The 25,004-nt window shown below is 37.6% G+C and overlaps 1 protein-coding gene across 18 annotated transcripts in view; it reads right to left on the bottom strand.

Moving 5' to 3' along the window:
• Window positions 1-25,004, bottom strand: part of NRXN1 (neurexin 1) — a 728,501-nt gene that overhangs the window by 107,938 nt on the left and 595,559 nt on the right. For all 18 annotated transcript variants that reach the window (XM_082047389.1, XM_082047384.1, XM_082047394.1 and 15 more), the window contains one exon: window positions 20,541-20,712. In XM_082047389.1, the coding sequence (XP_081903515.1) occupies window positions 20,541-20,712 (172 nt within the window). The remainder of the gene's footprint in view (window positions 1-20,540; window positions 20,713-25,004) is intronic.

The raw sequence follows: 25,004 nt of genomic DNA, 5'->3' as shown, positions 1-25,004 counted from the left end.
TGCAACATGCAGCTTGCTTCTTCCCAGAAAGAGAGAGAGTGATATTTTAAGTACTATCAAGTGCAAGCACAAACTTTTACATGACTTGCACGTAATTTTGTGATGCTGGTGTTCACAATGGTTCCATGTCTTGGCCATATACAGATGCTTTCAGTATCATCATAGTCACAAAGGAAATTTATGTTGACAATACAATAGATTCAAAACATAATGCATTTTGAATAGCCAATATACAGACATTCTCTAAAGTTATATTAAGATTAAAATTTAAGTAGTCTTTAACTGTCATCTAAGGAATTCAGTGGCTATGTCTACATCTGTTTGACCAAAGACCCCTTTAGAGAGGTCACTCAGGCTAGGGCTTCCCACCCATTTGTACACTGCAAGCCCAGATTATGTTCCCAGACTTTCCATGCATGATGCGTAAAGCGTGCTAGGGGATAACCTTACTTCACCTGCTGCTGTAGACCTGGAGCAAGTCTTGCTCGTAACAAAGTTAGCTTCTAAATAGTCTGCAGAACATCCCATTATCTGTTCCTGCCTGCTGCCTACTATTACCTGCAAGCATCTTGTCCTCAGCAGCCATCAATAAGCTTGCCTTTATACATGCAAACACAAGATCACCTTTTCTATCACAATTCCCTAGGACTAGAATATCTAAACATGAGACCAGGTTGGATGGGCAGAGGACAATAGGTCCATGGCCATGCCAGGAAATCACCATGTTTGTGGGGGACTCTGACACTGCTCTGACTTGTATTTTTGCTGAGTTCCTACAGACTTGTCTATCCGGTGTTTGATCCAGGAATGAGTTCTAGATGGATCAGATTAAGCTGTGTGTCTTTTTCTGTTGCTAAAATATGCCAGCTCTATCTGTTACAATGTGTAGGATGACAAGTTGGGAGAGATGTAGGAGGATACCATGGTCAGCCCTGAAGACTATTGTACAAGGAGTTACACATCCAGAAGGCTGATTTGGGCCTTCTGCAGTGTCCAAAGGGAAGACAGACACAAAGTTTGAGGATGCGTATTTTTTCCCATTGGTCGTCTTGAACAAACCTGACCATCAGCTTGGTGAGAAGATAGAAGTGCAAAGTAACACTAAAGTTAGAGAAAGAACCTGTAGCAAATAAGTAAGAATGCAGCTCTACAGTGCCTTACATTATTCCAGAAGAGCTAACCTATGAAAAAAAAAAAAAGTTTGGCTTCTCCAAACTTTAAAGTGTCAAAACTGGCAAGTTAGTATCAAACGACTATAATATTATATGGCCCTTTTCACCCTACAGGGACTCCCAAATTCCTTATAACGAACACTGAGTATTCCAAGAGAATATTCTGCTCACTGACTGACTGACAGCAGAGTGAAATCTCTCATTGGTGGCTTATAACTCATAAATACAAAGCAAAACTTACGTTGCCTTAAAAAATAATCCAATTACCAGATTTATTGAAAGATGTATGTGTAAGTGGATTCCCATTCCACTGATACTACAGACTGTACAAAAACATCTTATGTTCATCTATAAGCTCCTTGTTTCACGCTTGCATGTTAAACAAATTAAATCATATTTTTACAACTTTCTGCAGGATAAAACTGAGAACTCTCATTAACCTCTCAGCGAGATCTGAACCTTCACTTCAAATCAACTACCTTCTGCCTTATTTTGGTTTTGATTATTTTTCACTGGATTAATTAGTAATTAAAGAGTGTGCTCTTCGTGACTCTCACTTCTTCACTATAATGCAATATCTGTCTAAGTTTGTGCATTGTTGGACTGCTTACTTTGAGAGGTTGGTGTATTATACCAAAAGCAAGCAAGAGAAGATGAAAAGCAACAAGAAGATAAGAAAACATAGGACTTGTCTGATAAATTAAAGGTCATATTTTGTTATCAGGAGCTTTAAAAAGATCCTTTGTACTGCCTGTGCAGCATTTAAGGAGCTAATATTGTATGGCTGCTGCTAAAATAGGCAGGAAAATTGATAGAAATCATTAAAGAGTAAGATTAAAGTATAAAAAAGTGAATTGGTATAAGTACAGTACCATGCCCCACATCATTCCAAGAGTGACATTTTGTAGTTCTCCAAGGTAAAAGGACTCTGAACTGCTTCTAAATCATAATGTCACAGTATTTAAGGTTACTTTTCCTATAGAACTATAACCAGAAGTTGACTGTAAGCAGTTTCTTATTCAATAGGTTTTCAACAGCTGGAAAATGGAGAATATTTCAACCCTACTATATTCAAAATTAGCTAGGTAGTAGATAGCAACTACTGAATGTGTTGTTCTGACTTCCACCCAGGTAGCAACCTAGATGATCTTCATTTCATGTTAGCAAAGAGCTGCTATATAGAATGTCTCTTGACAGAAATAATGCTCACATTATATATGAATGAACAAGGGCAAATGGAAAACACCATACTCAGCTCTTATTTTAAATTTCTATTGGTCTGTAATCCCATGAGTATCCAGTATTAAGGTAGAATCCATCAATAAGAAAGGTCTTATTAACTATGTGCAAGCCTCCTAATTAAGTTTAGTCACACTGCAAATTCTGAGGATGGAATAGGACAAACCGTCAAAAGGTCATTGCTCATATCATTGCATTTTATTGTAGTCAGGGAAAGGCTTTGCGAATCTCTACAAATTTTTCCCATATGTTATTTTTGGACCATTTGCAACATGAAATGCTATCTGGAACAATTAAAAAAAATTCTAGGGTGAATTTCTGCTTTTGGTTATGTGATTTGTAAGGGAAAATACGAGTTTAGCCTTCAGTTCATGATCACCAAAGCTACTGCAATAGAACTTCCCTAGCAGACTGTTTGGAAGCAATGCAGGGAGGATAATTTCATGACCATAACATGACCAGAAATATCAAACATAAGAAATCCAAGGCAATTAGCATCAATCTTCATCAACAGCACACAAACTAAGTTGACTGTAACTGCAAATATTAAAAATGTTGATTTCATGTTCTTTCACAAAGCACGAAAATGCTAGATTTCATCACCACTATGCCCCAAAGTCCTGGACCATACAGATGCTTTGTCACACTCGCTACATATGCTGTGGCTGCGTCAGCTCGTTTTCCTAGGGACATGCATGATTACACACAAGCCAATGGAAACAACAAAAGTGAGGTCATCATTTGGACAAGCCTTTGCCAAGCAGAAGAAACCAAATGCACCCATACAGATAGAAAATGGCATTTAAGAGATAAAAATCTGTTCTGTGTCAGCAATGCAGCAAAAGAGTAGCCCTCGGCCAAAGCAAGCTCCAGACTTTCATCTCTGTCTAAAAGTTGTATTTCCATTTGTGTATTTATGCCTTGCAGACATTTTACTATAAAAGAATAATCTATTTCAAATGGAAAGGTTTAAACTTGTACACATAGGGTTTTTTAATGCTTTTGGCAAGGCACAGAAACAGAAACTGTAAATAATAGAAACAGATGCTCAGTGAGATAAAAGCAAGGGAGTGCTTTAGGACTGCAGAACTATAATGAGCAGTCCACCACACAACAGCATAACAGCCATGTTAGACTCTCAGCAGGGATTTAGTTTTATCTGTTAAAAGGTGAAATACTCTGATTCCCTAGTTATATATTTTAAAAAACCTCTTCACTAATATTTTCTATTTAGATTAATCTGTGATATGTGATATGTAGCCTGTTTATGTAACACAGCTTTTTTTTTTTTTTTTTTTTAAATCTACAAAGCAATTTGTGGATGGGTCTTTAATATCTTTATAAATGACTTGGACACAGGACTTGAGGGAATACTAAGTTTGCTGATGACACAAAATTAGGAGGAGCTGTTGACACTCTCAGGGGCAGAGAGGCCCTGAAAAGGGATATGGACAAATTGGAGAACTAGGCAATCAACAACCGCATGAAGTTCAACAGGGGCAAGTGCCGGATTTTGAACCTGGGACATGGCAATCCTGTCTGTACATACAGACTGGGGGATGAGATGCTGGAAAGCAGCTCTGTAGAGAGGGATTTAGGGGTTCTGGTCAATGGCAAGTTGAACATGAGCCAATAGTGTCCCTGGCAGCCAAGAGGACAACCGTGTCCTGGGTGCATCCAGCAACGCATTGCCAGCCGGGCAGGGAGGTGATTGTCCCGCTCTGCTCTGCACTGGTGCAGCCTCACCTGGAGCTCTGGGTGCCACAGGATAAAACAGGTTATAAAGCTACTGGAGAGTGTCCAGAAGAGGGCCATGAAGTTGGTTAAGGGTTTGGAAGTGAAGCCGTATGAGGAGAGGCTAAAGTCACTTGGTTTGTTCTGCCTGGAGAAGACTGAAAGGAGATCTCATCACAGCCTACAGCTTCCTCACAAGGAGAGAAGGAGGGGCAGGCACCAATCTCTTCCCTCTGGCAACCAGTGATGGAACCTGAGGGAACAGCAGGAACATGTGCCGGGGAGGTTTAGGTTGGACATTAGGAAAAGGTTCTTCACCCAGAGGGTGGTGGAGCACTGGAACAGGCTCCCCAGAGACGTGTCACGGCCCCAGGCCTGACAGTGTTCAAGAAGCAACTGGAAAATACCCTCAGACACATTATGTGAATTTTGTGGTTGTCCCTATGCAGGGACAAGAGTTGGACTCGATCCTTGTGTTTCCCTTTCAATTTGGGACATTCTTTGATTCTGTGAAGTGTTCCAAATTAGCTTTGAGATTCTGATTCTGATTGAGGTTTTGATTTTGAAGAAAATTTAAAACTGCATTCTTCAAATGCTCTGGATTTCTATGTCCAAAACTTCTACAGTTTCCTTCTTTTATGATTTAGGAAGTTCTCAAGGGAGGGAAATGATGGTTACTATAACATATTTATTACTTTGCTGAAGTCTGTGCTTCACGACTTCTTGCATATTCTCTGTAAAAATGGGAGAAAGACCCACTGCTGAATAAAGCACCTGTGAGGGGGTACAGGTGTGAGAAAGGTTCTCAGTGTTATCACCAACCCCCCTCCTACAGAAAGCTGATTTCAGTGCAACCTGTTCTGTAAAAGCACTTAAACACATGCTGAACATCAACCACAGAAGCAATTCCCAAGTGTCTTGCTAAACAATGACCTGAAAAGGCCTTTAAAGCTATAGATCTCTTCTTGGATGTTTTCAGATGACAGCTGGTGCCAAGGTAGGCTTGGGCAACTAGAAGAGAAAGCCAGCAACTCCAATGCCAGAACTAACATACGGATCTGAGCTCCACCAGCTAAATCAAGATATCCTAATTCTTTAAGCTCTTGCGCAGAACACACTTTCATACGAGGATCTACTCTGTTTTAAAGTTAACAAGGTCACATTTTAGATAGACAGCCCAGAGCTGGCAGCTAACTTTTGTGCAGGCATAAATTTATTGGCTTGATTTTCAGAGTTAATCTGAATTGAAACACCATAATGAAAAAACAATCAATATTAAGCTATTTAAGCATATATGAATTTTCAAAGAAATATGCAATCGCTAGTCAACTGTCAATATATTTAATTTTTCATTTTCTTTTATAAAAATCCATTTGCTGATGTAATATCTAAAAGTAGACTCTACTTCTACTTTGAAATGCTTATGAAATGTTAAATGGAGAAAAGAACAACCTTTGAAAGGAAATAGCTCTGCTAGCACAATTTACACATTCACTTTTTCTCAGGAAACCACTTGACCTTTTAAAAACATACTGAAACCCACCATGTTGAAGAAATTAGATAAGGATATTATAATCTCGCCAGCTTTATGAATTCTAGTACCTTGTCTAACACGAAGCACTAATGCATTATTAAAATATAATATAATATGCTACTGAAATTATTTTTTAAATGACAGTACTGAGAATGATGAAGCATTAAATAAACATCTAATTCTAAGCAGATAAAACACTAACAGCTAAAATGTACAGATGGCTTACTAATAAAATATTAATGCATTCCACTTTAATAAGCATATTTTCAAGACAAAATTGAGCACCATAAGAAGGAAGGACTACATGATTTCATCAATCCACCATCCACAATTACCCATGAAAGTACTGCCCTGAAATAAAAAAAAATAGATGGGAAAAGGAAACTGCCTACTGTCCTTGGTTTTATTAATATGTGCATGGATTTGACACTGCTTCCAAAGTAGAATGCTAGATCTTATAAACAAACTTCCATGGCTAAGGCTGAAGTAAATACAATTAAGACTAAAATACATCTAACTCCCAGGATGCATTGTTACCACTAATAAAGCACAAGGCTAAAACACGATTCTGACAAAGACTGGAGTAACATCCTGCTTTGTTTTCTGCATGGAGCACCCATGGCGCTCACATCCACAGAGAAGTGGCAGATGCAAGTGTACAACCAGCAGATTATTTTTGTCAGACTTTTGCAACATGGCTCATTCCTCCAGCTCAGTTGCAAATCTATATGCAGATTTACTCCGTAGAATGCTCTTCAACTAAAATCAGCTACTAGGAAAAAAAAAAAAAAAAAAAAACATGAAAAAAACTGTGAAATATCAGATAGAATGGCTGAGCAAATGACTAAATAATAATAATTTTCCTAGCTATCAGTATTTATGGATGTATAAATATACAAAGTTGAGAAAGATAAATGGTATGTTAGGATTGGGATAATATTTTCAGTTTCTCTTTCTGTTGATTTGCAAGCACATTCTCAGTACAATGCAATAGGATTGACATGTTTAAGACACTGTATAGCTTCGTTTAGCACAGTAATATTTCTGGATATAGAAATTATTTCTAGATATAGAAATTATACCTGGAAACATTTTTTAAAATGATTTTGTTAATTCCTTGGAAAGTATAGTTATATCTGCATTAAGAACACAATATTAGCATAGCACTAAAATATTCTTATCTTGATAGTACACCCCTAATATAGACATAGGTATAATCTGATATGCACATCACAGGACATGAATATTGAGCCACTTGATCCTGTCTTTAGCAATAAAACTATTGTTTGGTCAATTCATAACCTGTAACAGGCTCAAACAGGCCTTCCAGGAAACCATCTTCTCCTAATGTGATGACACACAGTAAAGAGAAATCTTTCAGCAGTGAATTCCAAGGTTCACTGTTGAAATCATGTGCTCTATTTCTTGCATGAAATTCTTAGTTCTGATTATGACTTTCTAGGAACAGCTAAAGAGCACTGTAAGCATTTAGTGTTTTTTGTCCCACTAAAAGCTGTAATGAAGTCACTGCTCAGTTTTCTTTTTTTTTTTACACTATAAATCAGTTGACCTCTTTTGGGCTTTTGTTACACATCCTCTGTTTTTTTTTCCCATAGAACCACAGACCCCAGGTACAGACCTTGATACTTGTTCCAGAGCTGGCTTCAAAGTGCTGTAAAGGGTGTTAAAATCCTGCTCAGTTCTTGCATTTTAGCCTTTTATGCCCACTAAAGTAATTTCCATAAACTCCTTTGTCACAGCATCACATGATATTTCATATGGAGCAATCTGGAAGATGAGACCTCACAAGTGCCTTCTCAGAATTATTAATTTCCAGGACATTATTTATGTTGCTCTAATCTTCAACTTTTCCTTAGAATCATATCTTAGCACTTAGCACTTCTGCAGTCTAACTTCCTTTAAATTCTCCTGGTTTCCCAAGAGGTCACGTTACCCTGCCCTCATTATTATTTACCACCTTTTTTTTTTAATCTTTGTAGCAGCCACACATCAGCAGCAATGACTTAATATAGACTTCCAGGCCATTTATAAAAGTGTTTGATATTTTCAAGCCCAGTACAGAACCCTGTAAAACCCCACTAGATGTGTTTCCAGTCAATGAATGCTCCTGCTCGCTAACTATTTGTTGTATGTAATATTGAGTTTATTAGCTCAAGCTGACTAAAGAAAAAGTAACTATGATCACTTCACTTTTTATGAAGAGTATCCATCAGCTTTGGGACTGATTATGAGATGTGTGGCTGTCACGCACAGGCTCCCCAAAGTCACTGCAACACTGAACACTGCAATGCTGCACTTCTGTGGATGGCAATGTGGCTCATAAAGGATGATTTATACACACAGGATACCTATGAGCACCAGACAAGTTAAAAAGGGGATGTGGAACCCTGAAATTGAGCCTGAAACTTCCGTCCAAATCCTTCACTTGTGCCTTATCCTACCCTAACTTTTTGGAATTGATGGTGCAACCACAGCACTGTCTTCAGTCTGAGTCTGTATTTTATTTCAGACAAAAATACACACAAATTTGCATGGAAGACAGCTATTGGACTAGGACCCTAAAGTGAGATTCTCAGGAATCCTTTGGGGGAAAATTGCTGTGAGGCAGTTGCTGTGCTCTGAAAATGAGAGTGTATTTTCAAGAATTAGACCTATACCCAGCTACAGTCAAACTTTTAGTACAGTTCATTCTTTTCAAAAGAGTATATTTATTCTCCTCTCCCTATTGTGCAACTGTAATTGTAAAACCTTAAACCAGTACTCTATTAATGCCTGTGAGATCTCTAAAACAGGAAAATCAAAATTGTCTTTATATATACTTAACCCTGACAATAGTGTGTTTCATTCAGTTTTTTAATATCCACTGAACTCAATGCTGCACCAGAAAGGCAAATTAACTCCTTAGAAGTAGTCCACTAAGGAAAATAAACCATTCGCATCTCAATTAAACCAATTTGTAAAAGCATAATTTCACTGCCTTCAATTCAGTTAACTTCTGCTTGCAAGGGGTTGAAATCGGGATGTCATTCACAATGCTTTGTGCTTCTGATATAGTGATAGATGTTCAATTCTGCTTCAAATTTATTTGAAATGGTATATACTACAGAATGTGACTCTCATAAAACTCATAAGGGTTCTAGGTTATCTGTATCATAAAAGCCTTTTAACCTTTTTCTAACAGGTAGGATAGACTGCAAATAAGACCATCTGGGTTTAGCTACACCTTGCTAGGCTCAAGGTAACTCTGAACACTCTTGGAACACTCTGAACTTACGAAATGCACAAAACAACAGTCCTGCAGAACTAGTCACAACCAAGTTGTCATTAATCACAAATCCAAAGTATTAACAGAAAGTTATTTTGAAAGTGTGAATGCTACAGTTTTAAGATATTTTCTATTTGGAACCAACAAGGCTTAAGACTGCAAAAAGTTAACCACACCGCAGGATGAAGGAATGGCTGTACACCTATCCTGTGTTCACATGGTACAAAGGAGACAAAGAGAGTCTAAAGCATGTAGATACTGGTATGTTCAAGACAGCAATGATGTGTGTCCTCCTGAATACATGGTTAATGCAGTTCAGTGTCTTGAAAAATACCCAGGACAGAGCAAGCTGGCATCTTCCCTGCTGCAGTATGAATTAGAGTAACTGGTTCTGAATTAGTTTGATGGAAGTTCTTATCCTGAAGACATAAAGTACTATTCTGCTGTCACACCTCACAACACCAGTAAAATATAACTGGGGACACATGCACAAATGTGCCTACCCACCCCCCCCAAAAAAAAAAAAAAAAAGCCTTCTGAGAGAACCTAAAACACAATAGCACTGCAGAGAAATTAATTTGGTTTTCCATATGATTGATTGGCTGGTTGGAAGGCTCAACACTGCATTGATTTGTTCTGTCCTGAGAAAGGCTCCCATTTCAGACTGACTTCAGGGCTGCCCCAGAAGGTAATGGAAACAAATAACATCACAGAAGGAGCACATGGCAGCAGTGCTATGTCATACTCTTCTCTTGCATCACCTATCAGCCCCTAGGAGCATTAATACCAGTCTTGGAGCAAACGCATGTGTACACCCATCAAGTAGGGCGTCTAAAGTGAGGGGCGCAGTTACAACCATGCCAATGCTTATTCACGCAAGTGTAACACAAAAGTAATTTTACTGAAATCAGTGGATGCTGGTTTGACTTAGTGAGTGAAATGTTACATAAAGTCCTGCATAATCCTCAATCAGGCAACAATGAACCTGCTAGAGGGCAGGCTGAAAGGAAATAAAGGAATCTGGTCTTTGTCCACAACTTTGCATTGACAACATGATTCTGCCACTGGGAAAGAAAAAAAGAATGGCATTGATTCTATCACAGATATCAGCACTGTATTGTTACAGAAGCTACTGAGTAGCTAAAATTCCTCGGTAAATAATTTGATTAAATCACTTTATTTTTAATCAACAACACATCAATCCTCCATTTTGAACTTATCCTACTACGTTGGAGAAGTTGTGATACTGCAGGTTCCAGGGAAAACATACGTCAAACCAAATGAAAGTGTGCAAAAGAATCCCTACATATTGGCAATGTTTCATTTTTTGTGATTCTGACTTTTACTGGGATTGTTAATAAGATAATGGTCTTCCTGAAGAGGTGAATGGGAACAGCTGTGACAGATTTGCCATGTCTCATTCTGAGATCTGTTTTCACTCCCACTTTCTTCCTCTAACTTGAATCCCCACAGCTTGTGGTCTTCTTCAGTAATTCCATTTCCATACCACTTTGTGCCTAATTATTACAAGCAGGTATGGGTACCATCATTTGTCACAAGACACAAAAATCACAGATACCTCTTCCTTTCAGTATTTTAGAACACCTTTTTCTGAATCACTGCTCATTTTACATTTTCTTTCTCTTTCTAAACTAGATGCATTGTGCCACCTTGCCGTATTTAACTGAAAGGTGTTATACCTTCTGTGATCAAGTAATGACAACTGTGCCACACATTTTATCAAGATCTGAATTTAATTACAGGATCTATAAAGTCTAAGAGGGGATGAGCCTTTGTATTTCATCAGGATATCCAAGATGAAAAATAAAGGAAAAAAGAAAATCTGTCTGCAGACTTAGAGAAGCATTATTATACGGCATTATCTGACAGAAAAACCTGATAAGCTGTCAAATTAAAAAAAAACTGATTTGGGAAACTTTACAGAAACCACTTTTTGAAAAGAGACTTACTGTAATGTCTTGTTTGGGTATCACCTAGGCTCTTTATTTAAAGATGACAGCAGGATAGAACAATTTCAGAAGCTCTCAAAGGGCAGTAGTGCTTTTTTAAAAAAAATATTTCATTGACTTTGGATAAGCTGTAACAGAGGTTCACCCAAAGAGAATGGGAAAATAAATCACCACTTTTAACATCAATGTTTATGTGAACAATTAGATTATAATGAAAGTGAGACCTAGATAAATGCTGAAAAATACATTTGATCATAACCTAAGAGTAGCCAGAGCCATATGAATCAGAAAAAGATGCAAGAATTCAGTTGTGCAATCACATGTTGGCAAAGGTAAAGTAGCATGTTGGCCATCACTGAACTGACAGTTTGTGGCTCAGTAACTAAAACTAATTTTTATTCTATTTTGATTCCTGCTGAATTAGTTTCTTGCATCTTACTATACTCTAGAGAACCTGCTGAAGTGAGTTTCACAGATTTCCTTGTCATATTTTCAATTCTCTATGCCCTTATTTTACACACTGCTATAATACCTTATTTTATTCATATTATAACTGAACATAATTGTATGAATACAGGTAGATATTAGCTTCCTGTAACACTCATTGAAGATTTTGGCCAGTTGAAATAAACAAAAAACAATGCTATTTTAGCTTTACTTTGGATAAATATTGAAAACACTATAGAAAAGTTAATTTTAGGAAACAATTTTTGATTGAATGACCGTGAGGTGACTCAAATTAATACAAGCACAATTAGAAATAAGTCTGTAAATCAGATTCTTGATTTCAAAATAACGAAATTTGTTAAAGTGAAGTAAACCAGATTGTGTAATCAGTCTGAGGGGCTAGACTCAGCCAGGAAGGACCCTTGGAAATTCTTTAAAGTAAAGTATGAGGAAAAAAAAAAAAAAATATATATATATATATATATGTATCTGGACTTGCAACTGCAAGATTAAAAATATACAATAGTAGACCTACTAGGCTGAATAACTACACTACCGTAGACTATGTTATTTAGGAGGTTAAAACCCAGACTTTCTCAGCAAAGAAAGCCATGACTTTCAGAATTAGAAATAAACATATAGGTAAAGTTGCCAAAACTGCAGCTCAAAGGGCCTTTCAAAGCAAGTAGAATAAATTTAAAAGAAAAAGGTTCTTAAGCCACTTTACAGTAGGGTTGATGATGATCCAAGGGAGCAGATTGGACTGACTAACAGAAACGTGTCTGTGAAAATGTAGATCTCCACAGCTCAGAAGAAAGCAACATACATATTCTTAATGAATTTGTGGGGTCAGAAGGAAAGGAATATTAGCTCTACCCCAGAACTTAAAAATAACAAGCCAAGAGTTTTTAAATACAGCTATCCAGTGGAGCATGATACTTCTGCTATTAGAGAACAGAAAATATAATAGCTTTACATGAGAAGATGAAAAAAAGCCATCCAGTCAAACTATTTAATCTGAACTTAGCCATACATGATGCTTTAGAACAAATTTGAAAGGAAAGAATAAAAGACTTGGAAGCAATTGGAAAATGAGATAAAATGCAAAACTTTACCAAATCATGTTAGACTAATCTAATAGCTGTATTTGATAAGTTAACTGATTTTCTAGATGCAGGAAATGAAGTATATCCAATTTATCTGGATTTCAGTAATGAATCTGATAGGATGCCATGTAGAGAATCATTGATTAACTGTGAAAAACACAGAAGAGTAGAAAAATTGTATGGTAAAAAGCTGAATAAAAAAAGGCAAAAAGGGATAGCATTGAACAAGGAAATCTTCGTCTTTGCTTCCACTCTCCTCTCTGTCATGTAGAGAATACAGCCTGATATCCTATTTCTGTATCTGTTGACAGGTTTCTGAATACAAGGGCTGCCTGTTTTAGGTGACACTCGAGGTACTCATCTTCCTAGAATGCAAGCCCCTTCCAGGAACTAGTTAGTGCATTGGAGCTTTCTTCTCCCTAATACTTCCAACTTCATTAAGGTGTCTTCTTCAGCTTCTTAGTGAATCATTTACACTCAAAACTTGTCACATTCAGACCTGCCAATATGCCAATTATATAATATTCTGGCCCTCATCGTTCCCGAGTATATTACTTATATTTGACAACTAAAAATCCTCAAGAGATAGTAGGTCAGTCAGACCTATCAAAGTTCTCCAAGTGTTTTGGAGAGCCGACGCCATCTAGTTGAATGGCTGATGTTGCGTTCCAGTTGAATGGAAGATGTATGTGTGCTTAAGTCAAACAAGTATAATAAACTAAATGCTGAGTTCTACATTAAGTTAAGATTAATATCATGGTGAATTCTGCAAATACATTAGACTAGGAGCTACCACCGAGGCCACCACAGGTATGTAAGGAAATTAATGGTTTTCCCACAGGAAAACTACCATGGTGGAACCCCTAAGAAAGTAACCGAGATGAGTGCCAGGCCCAATCTTCTATAGTATTTTCTTCACTGATCTCAGTATAAAATGTTGACCACACAGTGAAATCTGCAGTTGACATATTGGTAACTCTGAAGAGGCTGCAGATTGTGGTCAAGAAGAACTGAGCCCTTCTAAGGTAACAGAAGTGACAGTAAAGCTTATACTACAAAATTCAGGTCATGTACTTAAGATATACGACCAGTCACAGCGCCTTTTGTGATAAACTGGGGTCTTACAAGAGAGAATTCATGAGGAAAGACATTCAGTGGGTATACTAGTCAGCTGCAGAATGACATTGAGCCATCCAATTTTGACATATGAAAAGGGAAAATAAGATCTTGAAATGCATTAGTGGAGGTGACTTTCAGCATTAATATCTCCATATGTCTTTACGTGAGGTCCTAGTGTTCTCACTACTGTCCATTGTGAAATAGGCAAACTATTTTGTGAAAAGACATATAAGAACAAAGTGGGGTGAACTGGAAAGTATTTGGACTGGAAACCTGAAAGAAAATTTCCAAGCATAGGAGTTTTCTCCTGTTACCCTCTAAGAGAAGCAATTTATGTGAAGAAACAGTCTTAACCCAGTACATTTTTCTTTCTCATTTCTTGAACTCTTCTCTTACTAAGATAACTATTTAAATAAGCATGGGAAAACAAAACAAAACAAAAACAAAACAAATAGGAAAAGAGAAAAAAACCCCAAACCACGAATCCTTTAGAGGGGAAGTGGGCCATTGACTAAAATGCAGTTCCATTAATATTTTTTTAACATTCTAACAATTTTCAGACCTTGCTTGTTTTTTGACTGCTAATTAAAATAATCCATGAGCTGTCTACAGCATTAAACCTTTGTCTTGAGCCAATGCAATTAACTGAAAATATTTTATAGAAAAGTTCAAATGATCTCACCTGTGTGCATTATCTTCCATATATCAACTTTTATTGTTATGATGCCTATCCAACAGAACAAGTTGATTTTTTGACTTTGGGACGAGAATGAAAAATGCTTTTATCGACTGAAATATTGTTTAAGCTGATGAAGATATTACAAAATCTCTCCATCTAGAAAATATACAGATAAATTGAAAAAAGAAAAAAAAAAAACCTACATTTTTTTCCTTTTTAAATTGTACAAATGTAAAAATTTGGGGTTGTTTATCCAAAGAAGGAAGCAAGTGAGAGAAAACGTAAAGATGATGCGTTGCTATACAAATAAATAAACAGGAGTCAGAAGGCTTACATTCTTTCAATATGGAGAACACCCTGACAGTCCCATTCCTAACAGCAGTGGCCAAGGAGGTTTGAAAAATCACCCTATGGCAAATGCAAGGCATGGCAAATACTGAGTGACTATGTACTTGTTAGGTTCCTACCGCACATTGACCATTATGTTTGTGAAATAGTTCAAGATCTCTCCTGGCCACTACACTTGGGCCTGAGAAACAGATCTTAGATTCTCTTCAGAAGTGGCTGTAAGGGCTTGAATTTGCAAGGTGTTTCTAAGCCAATGGTGTGTGTTAGACACCTACATGGATTGCTTGGGAAATACTAATATATGCCAGAGAAACAAATGTACTGATACAAATGTCTCCTGTTAATTTTATGGCCAACCTGAACACACAAAACCAAAAAAAATGGATAGCCCTTATCCTAAATAATAATGATAATGTCTGACTCACTATTTATCTGTCAGCTGTATCCCATGAAAAGATGGCAGATGCTTTGTCTGTCTTCCAGAACACAGGGACCAAGAGAAGCATTTAGATGGAATTCCTCTTTCCCCTAGCCCTTGGATGTTCTGCACTAACAACCTTAAGCCCACATATCCAGAGAAAGTCCCTAAGACAACACTTGTGCCCTCAGATGCTTAACCTTACATGATAAAGCAAAAAAAACAAACCCCGAAACAGAATTATTCTGTATTATACCAAAGTTCTAAGAGCTTCAGCTGCCAATTGTCATATTGCAGAGGTACCTGGCAATAACCATAATGTCAGCCTGTGGTTTGATCTTCTGCCAACATGCATGGACTCTCACACTGGCTCTTCTTTGGTGTGTATGCTTGATCATAACGTATGGTCCCCAGTCACAGAGACTGACTGGTTCCAGCAGTCTGGCAGTGTTTTGCACAATCTCTCTTGTGTGAACAATGTGTGTGAGATGCTCATGCTTTCAGATCTAGGTCTGTCAGACACATCCCTGACAACATCTGCTGACCTATGGGATACATGAGGACAGTTGCCAACTAAGTTATGCTTTTCTAAGTCAGACCAGAGGTCCAGGTATGACCGGGAAGGCTCCATTTTAGAGATCTGTCTACATCAGACTGTATCTTCCAGACTGCTGCAGGCTTCTGGGAACTGCTGAGTCTGAACAGCTTTGAAACCATAGACCGGTTGGCCAATATCTAACAGATTGTCTCATACCCATCAGTTTGATTGATGATGGAAGTCCTGAAGAGTAGGTTCCTGCTGGTAAAATAACTGGTTGTACCATGTCCTTTTAAAAGAATCAACACTGGGAAAATTCCCTTTGGCTGCAGAAAGTGCAGTTATTCACAGAAAAGTGATTCTGAAAATCTCTCACAATAAATGGTGATTATTGTGGCTTTAGAAAGTAATCTAGCTTGTTCCAACATACTTTCCCAGACTAGTAAAATGCATACTCTTCAGTACTAAGGAAGGAAAATTAGAAAATTGAGAAAATTGTTTTTCCTGTTAAATAGATAACATTATGAGCACTACTATGAGAAAGATTCTTTTTTTCCCCTATTTGATTCGAAACAGATTTTCTTTCAGGTAAGGAAGAAAAGGTTGTTTCAAATTAAATGAAATGCTTTGTTCTCAGATTACCTAAATCCCCTATAAACACTGGGCAATCTTGACATGAAAAGTCAGACCATTTTATTTAGAAAATACTGACATTAATGTTTCATGTATTACTAAAGCAAATGTCCAATTATTCTGTTTTTTTCTTCACCCATGATTTTTAGTTCAGTTTGACCCAAATTAAAAAGTCCTCTGGTTTCCTGCCATAAATGTATTCTTAGCAAATCTACATGTCAGTGTAGTTACCACCTAACAAGTTACAAGAGCAGCTGGAGTTGCTACTCTGGTGCAGTCCCACAACAGCAGCCAGTTAGGAGGGGCAATTAAAATTAACTTGTGAAGCAGACAAGATAAGCCATAAGGAGTAGAAAGGTTCTGTATGGAAAATGGGGTTAGTCTATTGATCAGGAACTCTGCACAGTCAGCAGTTTTCTCATTCCTGTTTAATACGATCGGAAATTAGGCTGCATCCAGATAAGTTAATGGGAAATCACTATCTGAAAAAGAGGACAAAGTGAAATATTCCAGTCCTTTGGAAAGGTGCAGAGGGATGATAATCATTCAGTAAAGAGGCATAACATTGAACTTAGTTAAGAAAGATGTAATATACAAATCCAGTAGAGATCTGGGCATTGCAGTCAGCTATCAAAAAACTACAGTATGCCATTCTCAAACACAGGGCTACCCACCAGCCACTGACACAATGAGGAAGTAGGAAAATAGGACAAACATTTAATAAAGGGCAGAAATCGAAGGGTGCATCCTCATAGTTCTAGCATTTGACTCAGAGAAATGGCAAGAGAGAAACTCTGGAGTAAAAAAAGACTTAGGTAGGAGTGTGGAAGTACATCTGTACCTCTGTTTCTGAAAATCATCCAGCCATTTCACAACATTGAAATCTTTATATTTTTTCTAGGAGTAAAACAATTTTTTCCCCACTATACTCCAAAAAGCAACTAGCCACCTTTACAAGGATAAACATCCTTTACCACTGGCCACTGCCACCTCTTTTGGTTTACTCTCTCTCATTTCACATCTACTCAGATACAAACTGAAGGTGCATTGGTCCAGAGAAAACTTAACACTCGAGAGTAGTGGGATATATAGCCTACTCATCTTCCAGGGTCATTTCTGCATTTTATGCAGCTCTAGGACAAAACACAAAAAACAACCATGGAAGCCCTATGGAGCAATGCCATATGATTCTTTCTGCAAGGTGTCTACCTCTCTGACTGCTCATAAAGCAATATTAGAGAATCACGTGTGCTACACCAGCTAGAAATCCTTTTCCTTCATATAGAACTCTGGGCAGCTCCTGAGACCCAGGACTGAGTTCAGACACCCTACAAATCCCACACAGACTTGTGGCAATCAGCACCACCAACAGCTGCTCAATTTGAGTATCAACAGGGGTGCCCACAACATCCTCCTAGCAAGTGCTACAACACCAACTGTTATTGAGCTTTTGGTGACGATAAATATAGCACTTAGATGGGGCTGTATCCTGAGTCTCTGACCAGAAACTCTTCTCAGAAAATCTTCACCCAATATTTTAAGACACACATCACAACAAGCGATGTCTTGTAGTCAGACACTCTAACCAGAAGTGTAATTTAGTATATAAGCTTTCCTTGTAAAGAAAGGAGAATTAATCAGTTCATATGCTTTAGGCAACCAACTGATGTTTTTATGTTATTTTATTTTTGAAAAAAAGAAATCCAAAATATTTAGGAATAGCAAACTTACTAATTAAGCTTCTAATCTTGTTCCTATTCTTAATTAAAAAAAACCCAGAAGTAGGTGAGATAAGTCTGTGCTTATGTGCAGTGGTACAGGCACATTAAGAAATTATGCAGAAGGAAACAATTCAGAAAACAGGCACAAAGGAAAAAAAAATATTCTTTCTGACACTTAAATGAAAGCTAATGAACCCTCACTCATGAAAACAGGATCAAATTTGGTCCATATTATACAACAGCAGCATGTCCTCCATCCAAAACATGAGCAAAGAACAAGTCAGCTGTTCAACCAGTATTGCCAGGTGCTACTACTGGTCCCTAAAACAGCAACAGCAGAAGCACATCTAAATTGGATGCAGCAGTATTTGCCAAACTGTTGCCCGATATGTTTAAGACATCACTTATAGATATAGTACTTTTAGAACTGGGATGACAGTGGTAGCTTTGAACATGGTGCCATTAACATTTTCAGAACAGTATCAACCTGACTCAAAGACAGCATAGTCTTCAGGACAAGCCCATGTTTTTCTTAAAATGTACATCAATATCAGTCTGTGAAGAAACTAGTGTTTGAAAAGGGTTTATAATGAAGAGTGCCAAACCTGACGGAGCAGCATGGAAACACAAGAGAAAGGTGTGGCTAGGCGCTCTCGTGCTGGGAAGGAAGAGATGAAAAGTGAAAAGGGGGAAGATGGATTTCAAAAGCAATGCTATGGCATACAGGAACCATAAAATATTACTATGTGAAAGGCAATGAAAATTAAAGGCCAACAGCAATCTTGGAAAATCCAGCAATAAAGCAAGCCAAGGGATTCTGTATCTTGGCTGATGAAGCAACTGAAAATGCCTTTGAATGGAGTTTGCACATGGATTATAAAAGCTCAAGAAACTCTAATTTTTTGTTTTCCTTTTTCAAAGAGAACATTCAGCCTTTTCCCCTCCACAAATCCCATCATAAGAAAATCTGTTTTCTAAATTGATCTGTGTTCAGTATAAATAAATTCTGTGTGCCACTCTCTTCAGAACTCAACTGCTATTCATCCTTGTTGTAGTCAATGAGTATTTTCACAAATAAACAGAACAGAGAAGAAAAACAAAAATATTGTCATGTTCATCATTTAGATTAAAAGAAAAAAAAAGGAAAAAAAAAAAGAAACAAAACAAAACAAACTTCCTTTCTGCCATATAGGTCTTGAAGACAAACTAAGAGACACCCCTCTCCAGCTTTCACCAGTTTATTTCAGCTACCATTTACCAAATACTGCAAAAGTTAGAAAACAAGGAGAATAAATGGGAAACAGGAATATCTGAAAGATCACAGGACATATTTAATTCAGTATCCCCCTTCCCCTCAAGAGTTTATCACCTCTCAGAGATGTATCTATCTTAAAGCCATTAATTGTTTCTAACTGCCAGAACTGTCATTCATCCATAATGCATTAGCATGCAGGATTTTTTAACCACCCTCGCTATACTTAATTTCATTTGTGGTGCATACTTTTTATTTTAAAATCTAAATTATTTCAAATAAATTATATGAAGGGTGATATTTCACCTGTGGATTTTTTTTTTAATTTATAAAAAGTCAGGTGAACAGCTAGACTGCAACTCGAATACCAAATAGGAAAAAAATCCCTGAATACTAATAATTAGTACAGGGAATGGCTTATACATTCCTTACTAGTGAAGCATACCCTCCCATCGCACTCCACCCCCAAAATGAAGAATATTCTACTTTTGAACAAATAAATCAGAACTATATTTCACTTACATCTCTGAATTTGCTGCCTTTTGTCTAATAATGTAAACACACACACACCAACTGTTAACAGATAACATGCAGATTTGTAAGTTACCATTAATGGCTCGGTTGTCCTACGCAATAAGAAAGGGATTGCATATCTGAAAAACCTGTTGCCTTTAAAAATGAATAAAATTAGTAACACATTAATCTTCAGTGTAAGGCATTTGCATGAAATTTAATATGGGCCTGATCAAGGCAACTCTGTATTCACACAAGCAGTCCTGTCCACACACTTGCATAAGTAATATCCTGTAGTTTGCATTTTAAGTTAAGTCACCTCAATTTGGTTTGTTGGTTGTACAGTTGACAACTGATACACCTGTCGGTTTATGCCTGATGGAACACTTGCACTAGATTCATATGCTTCAGATTGTTTTAATAACAACTTTTAATTAAAAGAACACAGATCACCTTTTCCTCAGTAAATGCTTTACCCCATCACCTGGAGATCAATTTGGGACTCACATTACTCTGTAGCTTTTGTCAAAGCCTTTTTTCCCCCTAAAACAATAATCCAAGAAAAACAAATGAAAACAAGAAAAAAAATCCCCACTGTTTCATGCCTTGATAACTGTATTTTTCCACTTCCAGCAGTAACTTGAATTCGTGCTTTTAAACTCACTTAAGAAAATGCCATCATCATAAACTGCATACTGCCCAGCACTCTTTAACTACTTAATTAGCTATTAAAACACTGTGAAGGAGCTGACATTGTATAAGAAGAGAAGCAAAATGAGCCAAACTGCATGCATCCCCCGCTCTCTTACAAGCGTTTGTGTAAGCCCTTACCTGCTGGGTAACGTTCGATAACTGGCCAGTTGTCCACCTGTAATGTGGCATTGCCACCACTTCTTGTGAACCGTACTACGTGGTATTTTCCGTCATTAATGATTGCGTTGATCTCTTCGATAGAGATGTCATCTGTTCCAACATTAAATTTAACTCCAATTTTTCCCTGGTGCTGCATATTTAAAAAAAAAAAAAAAAGAAAAAAAAAAGAAAGGGGAGGAAGAAGAAAAAGAAGAACTAATTAAGAGGTGTTTTAGCAAGAAATAGAGACAGTGTGTCACACAGGGAAAGATTTCTAACAACATCTTCCCTCCTCTGATGTAACTTCTGAAGGCTCGTATGTGGCAGTGACAAGCCTCCTGACAGCTAAGTAAGCCTGGGACATCTCTTTGATGGATAATTGGTATTCCAAATGAGTTAGTTCACCAAATTGAGCTCTCTCCTTTTCCAAGAGGTTCAGAGCAAGATGAGGAGGGGGGAAGAAGGAAAAAGCTCAACTTTTCTTTCTTTGTCCCCCCCTCCATGAGGATTAAATACCATCTTCCTTTTTAGGCTTTCAAAATGGAAAGACTTTCAGTTCACTTAGAAGAGGTACAAGGATTTTCTGGATGTAAAAGCCAAGGCCCAGCCCTACACCTCTCTCAAACCTCATTCATACTCAGAGTGTTCACAAATGACAAAAAAGAAGGATTTTTTTTTTTTCTTCCCATCAGGGAGATTTTTTTGCATCACATTGTAGTAGCTACAAATCATCTGACTAACAAGGACTTTCCTGATCCACACCAGAGAGAATCAAAAGGCATCTTGTGACTCAGGGATGGTGTCTTGTTCCCACTAAGGGACAAGACTGATTATTTTTTTTCCTGGGATCTGCCTGTTAACTCCTGTGCCTGAGGAGGCCCAGGACTAAGGGAACTTTGCATGCACATTCATACTCATGACCAAGACTGTAGATTTTCCAGATGATAGTGATATTGGGAAGTTTTCATTTTTATTTTCTTTTAATTATTAAGATATTCACTCTAATGGGACATTAACATTTTAACGAAGCCCTTTAATGTCTGTTAAAAGTTTAACTTAAGGGCTTTGTGATTATTTTTTTTCCTCCTATAAAATAATTTCTATTCCTGAATAAGGAGACTTACTAAATTAAAGGGAAAAAAATGAAAAGCACTGCACAGTATGGGATTAGAGAGTTGTGCATAATAAATGGCAATTTTACATGAAATTTCACGTCATTGGTACTGGTGCTTCCTTCTTAAAAGTTAAAAAACTTCTTAAAGTTTCTGCACCAAAAGAGGAAACACAATGAAACATTTCACTTTGTACCTCTTGGTCATTCACTTCAGTCTTTCCAGAACCAGCTTCATCTCTCCCACATAGCCTGGTGTCAGCTCCCTCTTTCTCTTCCTACCCTGGCACTGCTCCTTGCAGTGAATGTAACCCGCAGTTCCTTGTCTCTGCAAGTCTCCCAAGCGGTGAACTTGAGAGTCCATCCACTTTATCTTATTCTCTTTTTAAATACCTGACTTCATTTTCCAATAGTGCTTGCATGTTCCAGTTACACAGTTCAGCATTTGTTGAACAATTTTGGAGAAAGTCCCTCCACATTATGGTACTACATTGTCACCCTTCAATAAAGGGACCATTCCCTGGTGAGACTTTCAGAATTGCTTTGAAAAGTTTTGGGTTTTTTTTAAGTAGCACAGTCATTTATATCATGTTCTAAACATTTCTCTCTTTTCCCTTGCGGATAATTTTAATGTTACTCTATTGGTAGGCTCTCCTACTTTTCCACATCTATAGGGTGTCCATAAGGAATCCACCTCATTCAGCACACACGTCTTCTTTTGCCTCCTGTGTGAGTTGCAGAGCAATCTCCAGGTTATCTTGGGGCAATAACTGTAGCTCTATTTTATATTGACTGGTCCAACTATGGCTCAGAATAGATTTCACCCATTTTTCTCCAGTGGGTGCAGTAACTTATTTGCTTCACCTGTTTCATGTGCTTACTCTCTTTATAAAGAAATATATACAAAGAAATATAATGTTGCCCTGACTCTAAAGCAATCTCCTCTTTTACTAATTTATGAAATGCAGAAAAACAACATGTAATGATAATGGCATATGCACCTTTTCACAGTACTTTCAAGAAATCAAAGGCTTTGAGGATTTAAAAAAGCTGACTAATTTTACGCTGATTCATAATTATACTATTCATAACCTACACTTTACATACCTGCTTTTCTGCTTGCTATATATATATGTATATGTATATACACATATTCTTTTAGATCAAAAAATGACAAGGAAAAATAACACCTTTGAGTGAATAGGACAGGTGCAAGCAAAATGAAGTGGCATAAATGGTGAATGTATCAGCAGTTTTTCCAAAAAAAAAAAAAATGTGGTGCTGCCATGGCTACCAAGTTGCCATTTCTAAACAGCCAGGTGTTGGCAAGTGAAATGAATGCTTCACAGCCTTGAAGCCAGACCTTTAGCCGTACTTGATACACAAGAAGCTGTAAGTGAAAAAACAAGTGTCCCTGCCTTCCCTACATTAGCACAGAAGTACTGTGCACAGACATCAAACACAGCTGCAATAGCAAACAATATCATCCTAACAGCTGATAACACACTATGGTGATTTTTTGCTCTATTTTTAATATATTTGTGTAGTTGATAACATTAAAAACTCCATATTTAAAGGTCACGTTTCATTTTTTGACATTGCTTAGCACCTGTGTGCATTTATGTAAGCTCCCACAAAACAGGGAAGCAAATCTGGTTTTGACTTCAGGTCTTCCTTATTATCATACCCATATTTAAGTTTGAGTTCTGAACATCACACTAAACATGGCATGGACTACAATCCCATTGCGCACAGCACTTTAGAACCACAAAATAAAATCTGATGTAAAGACCTGACAGTACAGGAGCCCAGACAGATGATAACACCTGCACAAAGCAGCAGGTCACCATGTATCGGCTGAGTTGCAATAGGCATCTCTGTAGGTAGATCATGGGTTTTTTAAGCCCTCGCATAATTGTGCAGTAATTTGACTCACTGTACTCCTTCTCCACTGCAAGATAACATTATTTTTCATTTGTCACTGGTTAAGACCATGTGTGCATACAGTTATTGTGATTTAGCTGATGCACAGTACCCTATTGAGATAACCTGATCTCAGCCCTTGGCCCCGTGATGCTTAATCACATGGGTTTGTAGCCCATTTGAAAGACCTACTTTTTATTTTTCCTTCTTTTTGAAGCAACGTGATAGTAAGGAAAGGGAAGAGACTGATAAAACTGAAGCGTACTAAATTACTATTTCTGTTTTCCCAGCAGTTGCTTAGTACAGGAGTAGAAATTTTCCCTTATCACTTGTTCATTCATTAAAATCTTACATCTCCTATTAGAAACAGCCTCAGACAACTGCTGAATGAGTGATTCCCTCTTCAGCACCCTGATGATGGGCACTACAGAAATGTCTCTGTGTCACTAAGTACCCCAATAAGTCAACATCACTGTTGAATGATGTTATCCTTTCCAGTGACCTGAAATAGCATGGCATTTAAGGCTTATATTTCTAGGAGGTTATTTATGTCCACCAGCAAAGATGATAATTTCAGAGCTCTGTACACAGAGCCCAGAGAAGTCCTCTGCATTGTTTATGGTTCTTACCCTGTATTTTATTATTCTATCTGTTCAGAAAAGCTAATTTGTTTGGAGGTGTTTCATGCTTGCAGCTCTTCTGTTAACAAGGCCAGGGTGACTTTCTCTTTACAATGCCATGCAGGTAGATGAGCTCTTTTGTTTTTAATACATTACTGCAAGGTACAAGGGCTTTGCCTACAGTTCAACCTTTGCTGTCCAGCCACTTGTAGGAATCCAAGCTCACAGGGCTCCTATGTTAATGGCTACAAAACAGCTGGATAAAAGCATGAGATATAAATGTTTAGGTCCAATCCTAGGTTCCCAATGTGCTTTGAAACACTAGGAGTTTTGATTGCTCAGGCAGCGTGTGTGTTCCTGCATGTGTATATACCAATCATTTCAAAATATTTTGTCTTCAAAAGAACAGGCAGCTACTATTGTAACCTAGTAACTCCAGTGGGATATTCTCCACCATGTTTTATGAATTGTGTACTCTAAATACTTCTACCTTGGCTTTAACAGGCTTCTGATGAAGCACCAAGAATGCTGATGAGCCTGAGAACCAAGCAAAAAAACGTGAAGCACAAATCAAGCCAGCAGCTGACAGTGCAATTTGTTCCCTGTTGGACTGTAGTCCGGTGCTACTGATCTGCCATCTCCAAATGCAGTAAAACCTGTGCTAGTATAATATAATAATATCTCCAGAATAATGATATTTCCTATAGCATCAGCAAGGTTTTAGTGCTCTCTGTAGTAATAATTTTGGAATCAGTCAACCACGAGCATGTGCACTACAGTAGTTTTAGA

Source organism: Streptopelia decaocto, assembly GCF_964273445.1.
Source record: "Streptopelia decaocto genome assembly, chromosome: 3".
Classification (NCBI taxonomy): domain Eukaryota; kingdom Metazoa; phylum Chordata; class Aves; order Columbiformes; family Columbidae; genus Streptopelia; species Streptopelia decaocto.
Note: the sequence above shows the minus strand (reverse complement) of the source record. Positions and strands in the feature narration are given on the sequence as shown.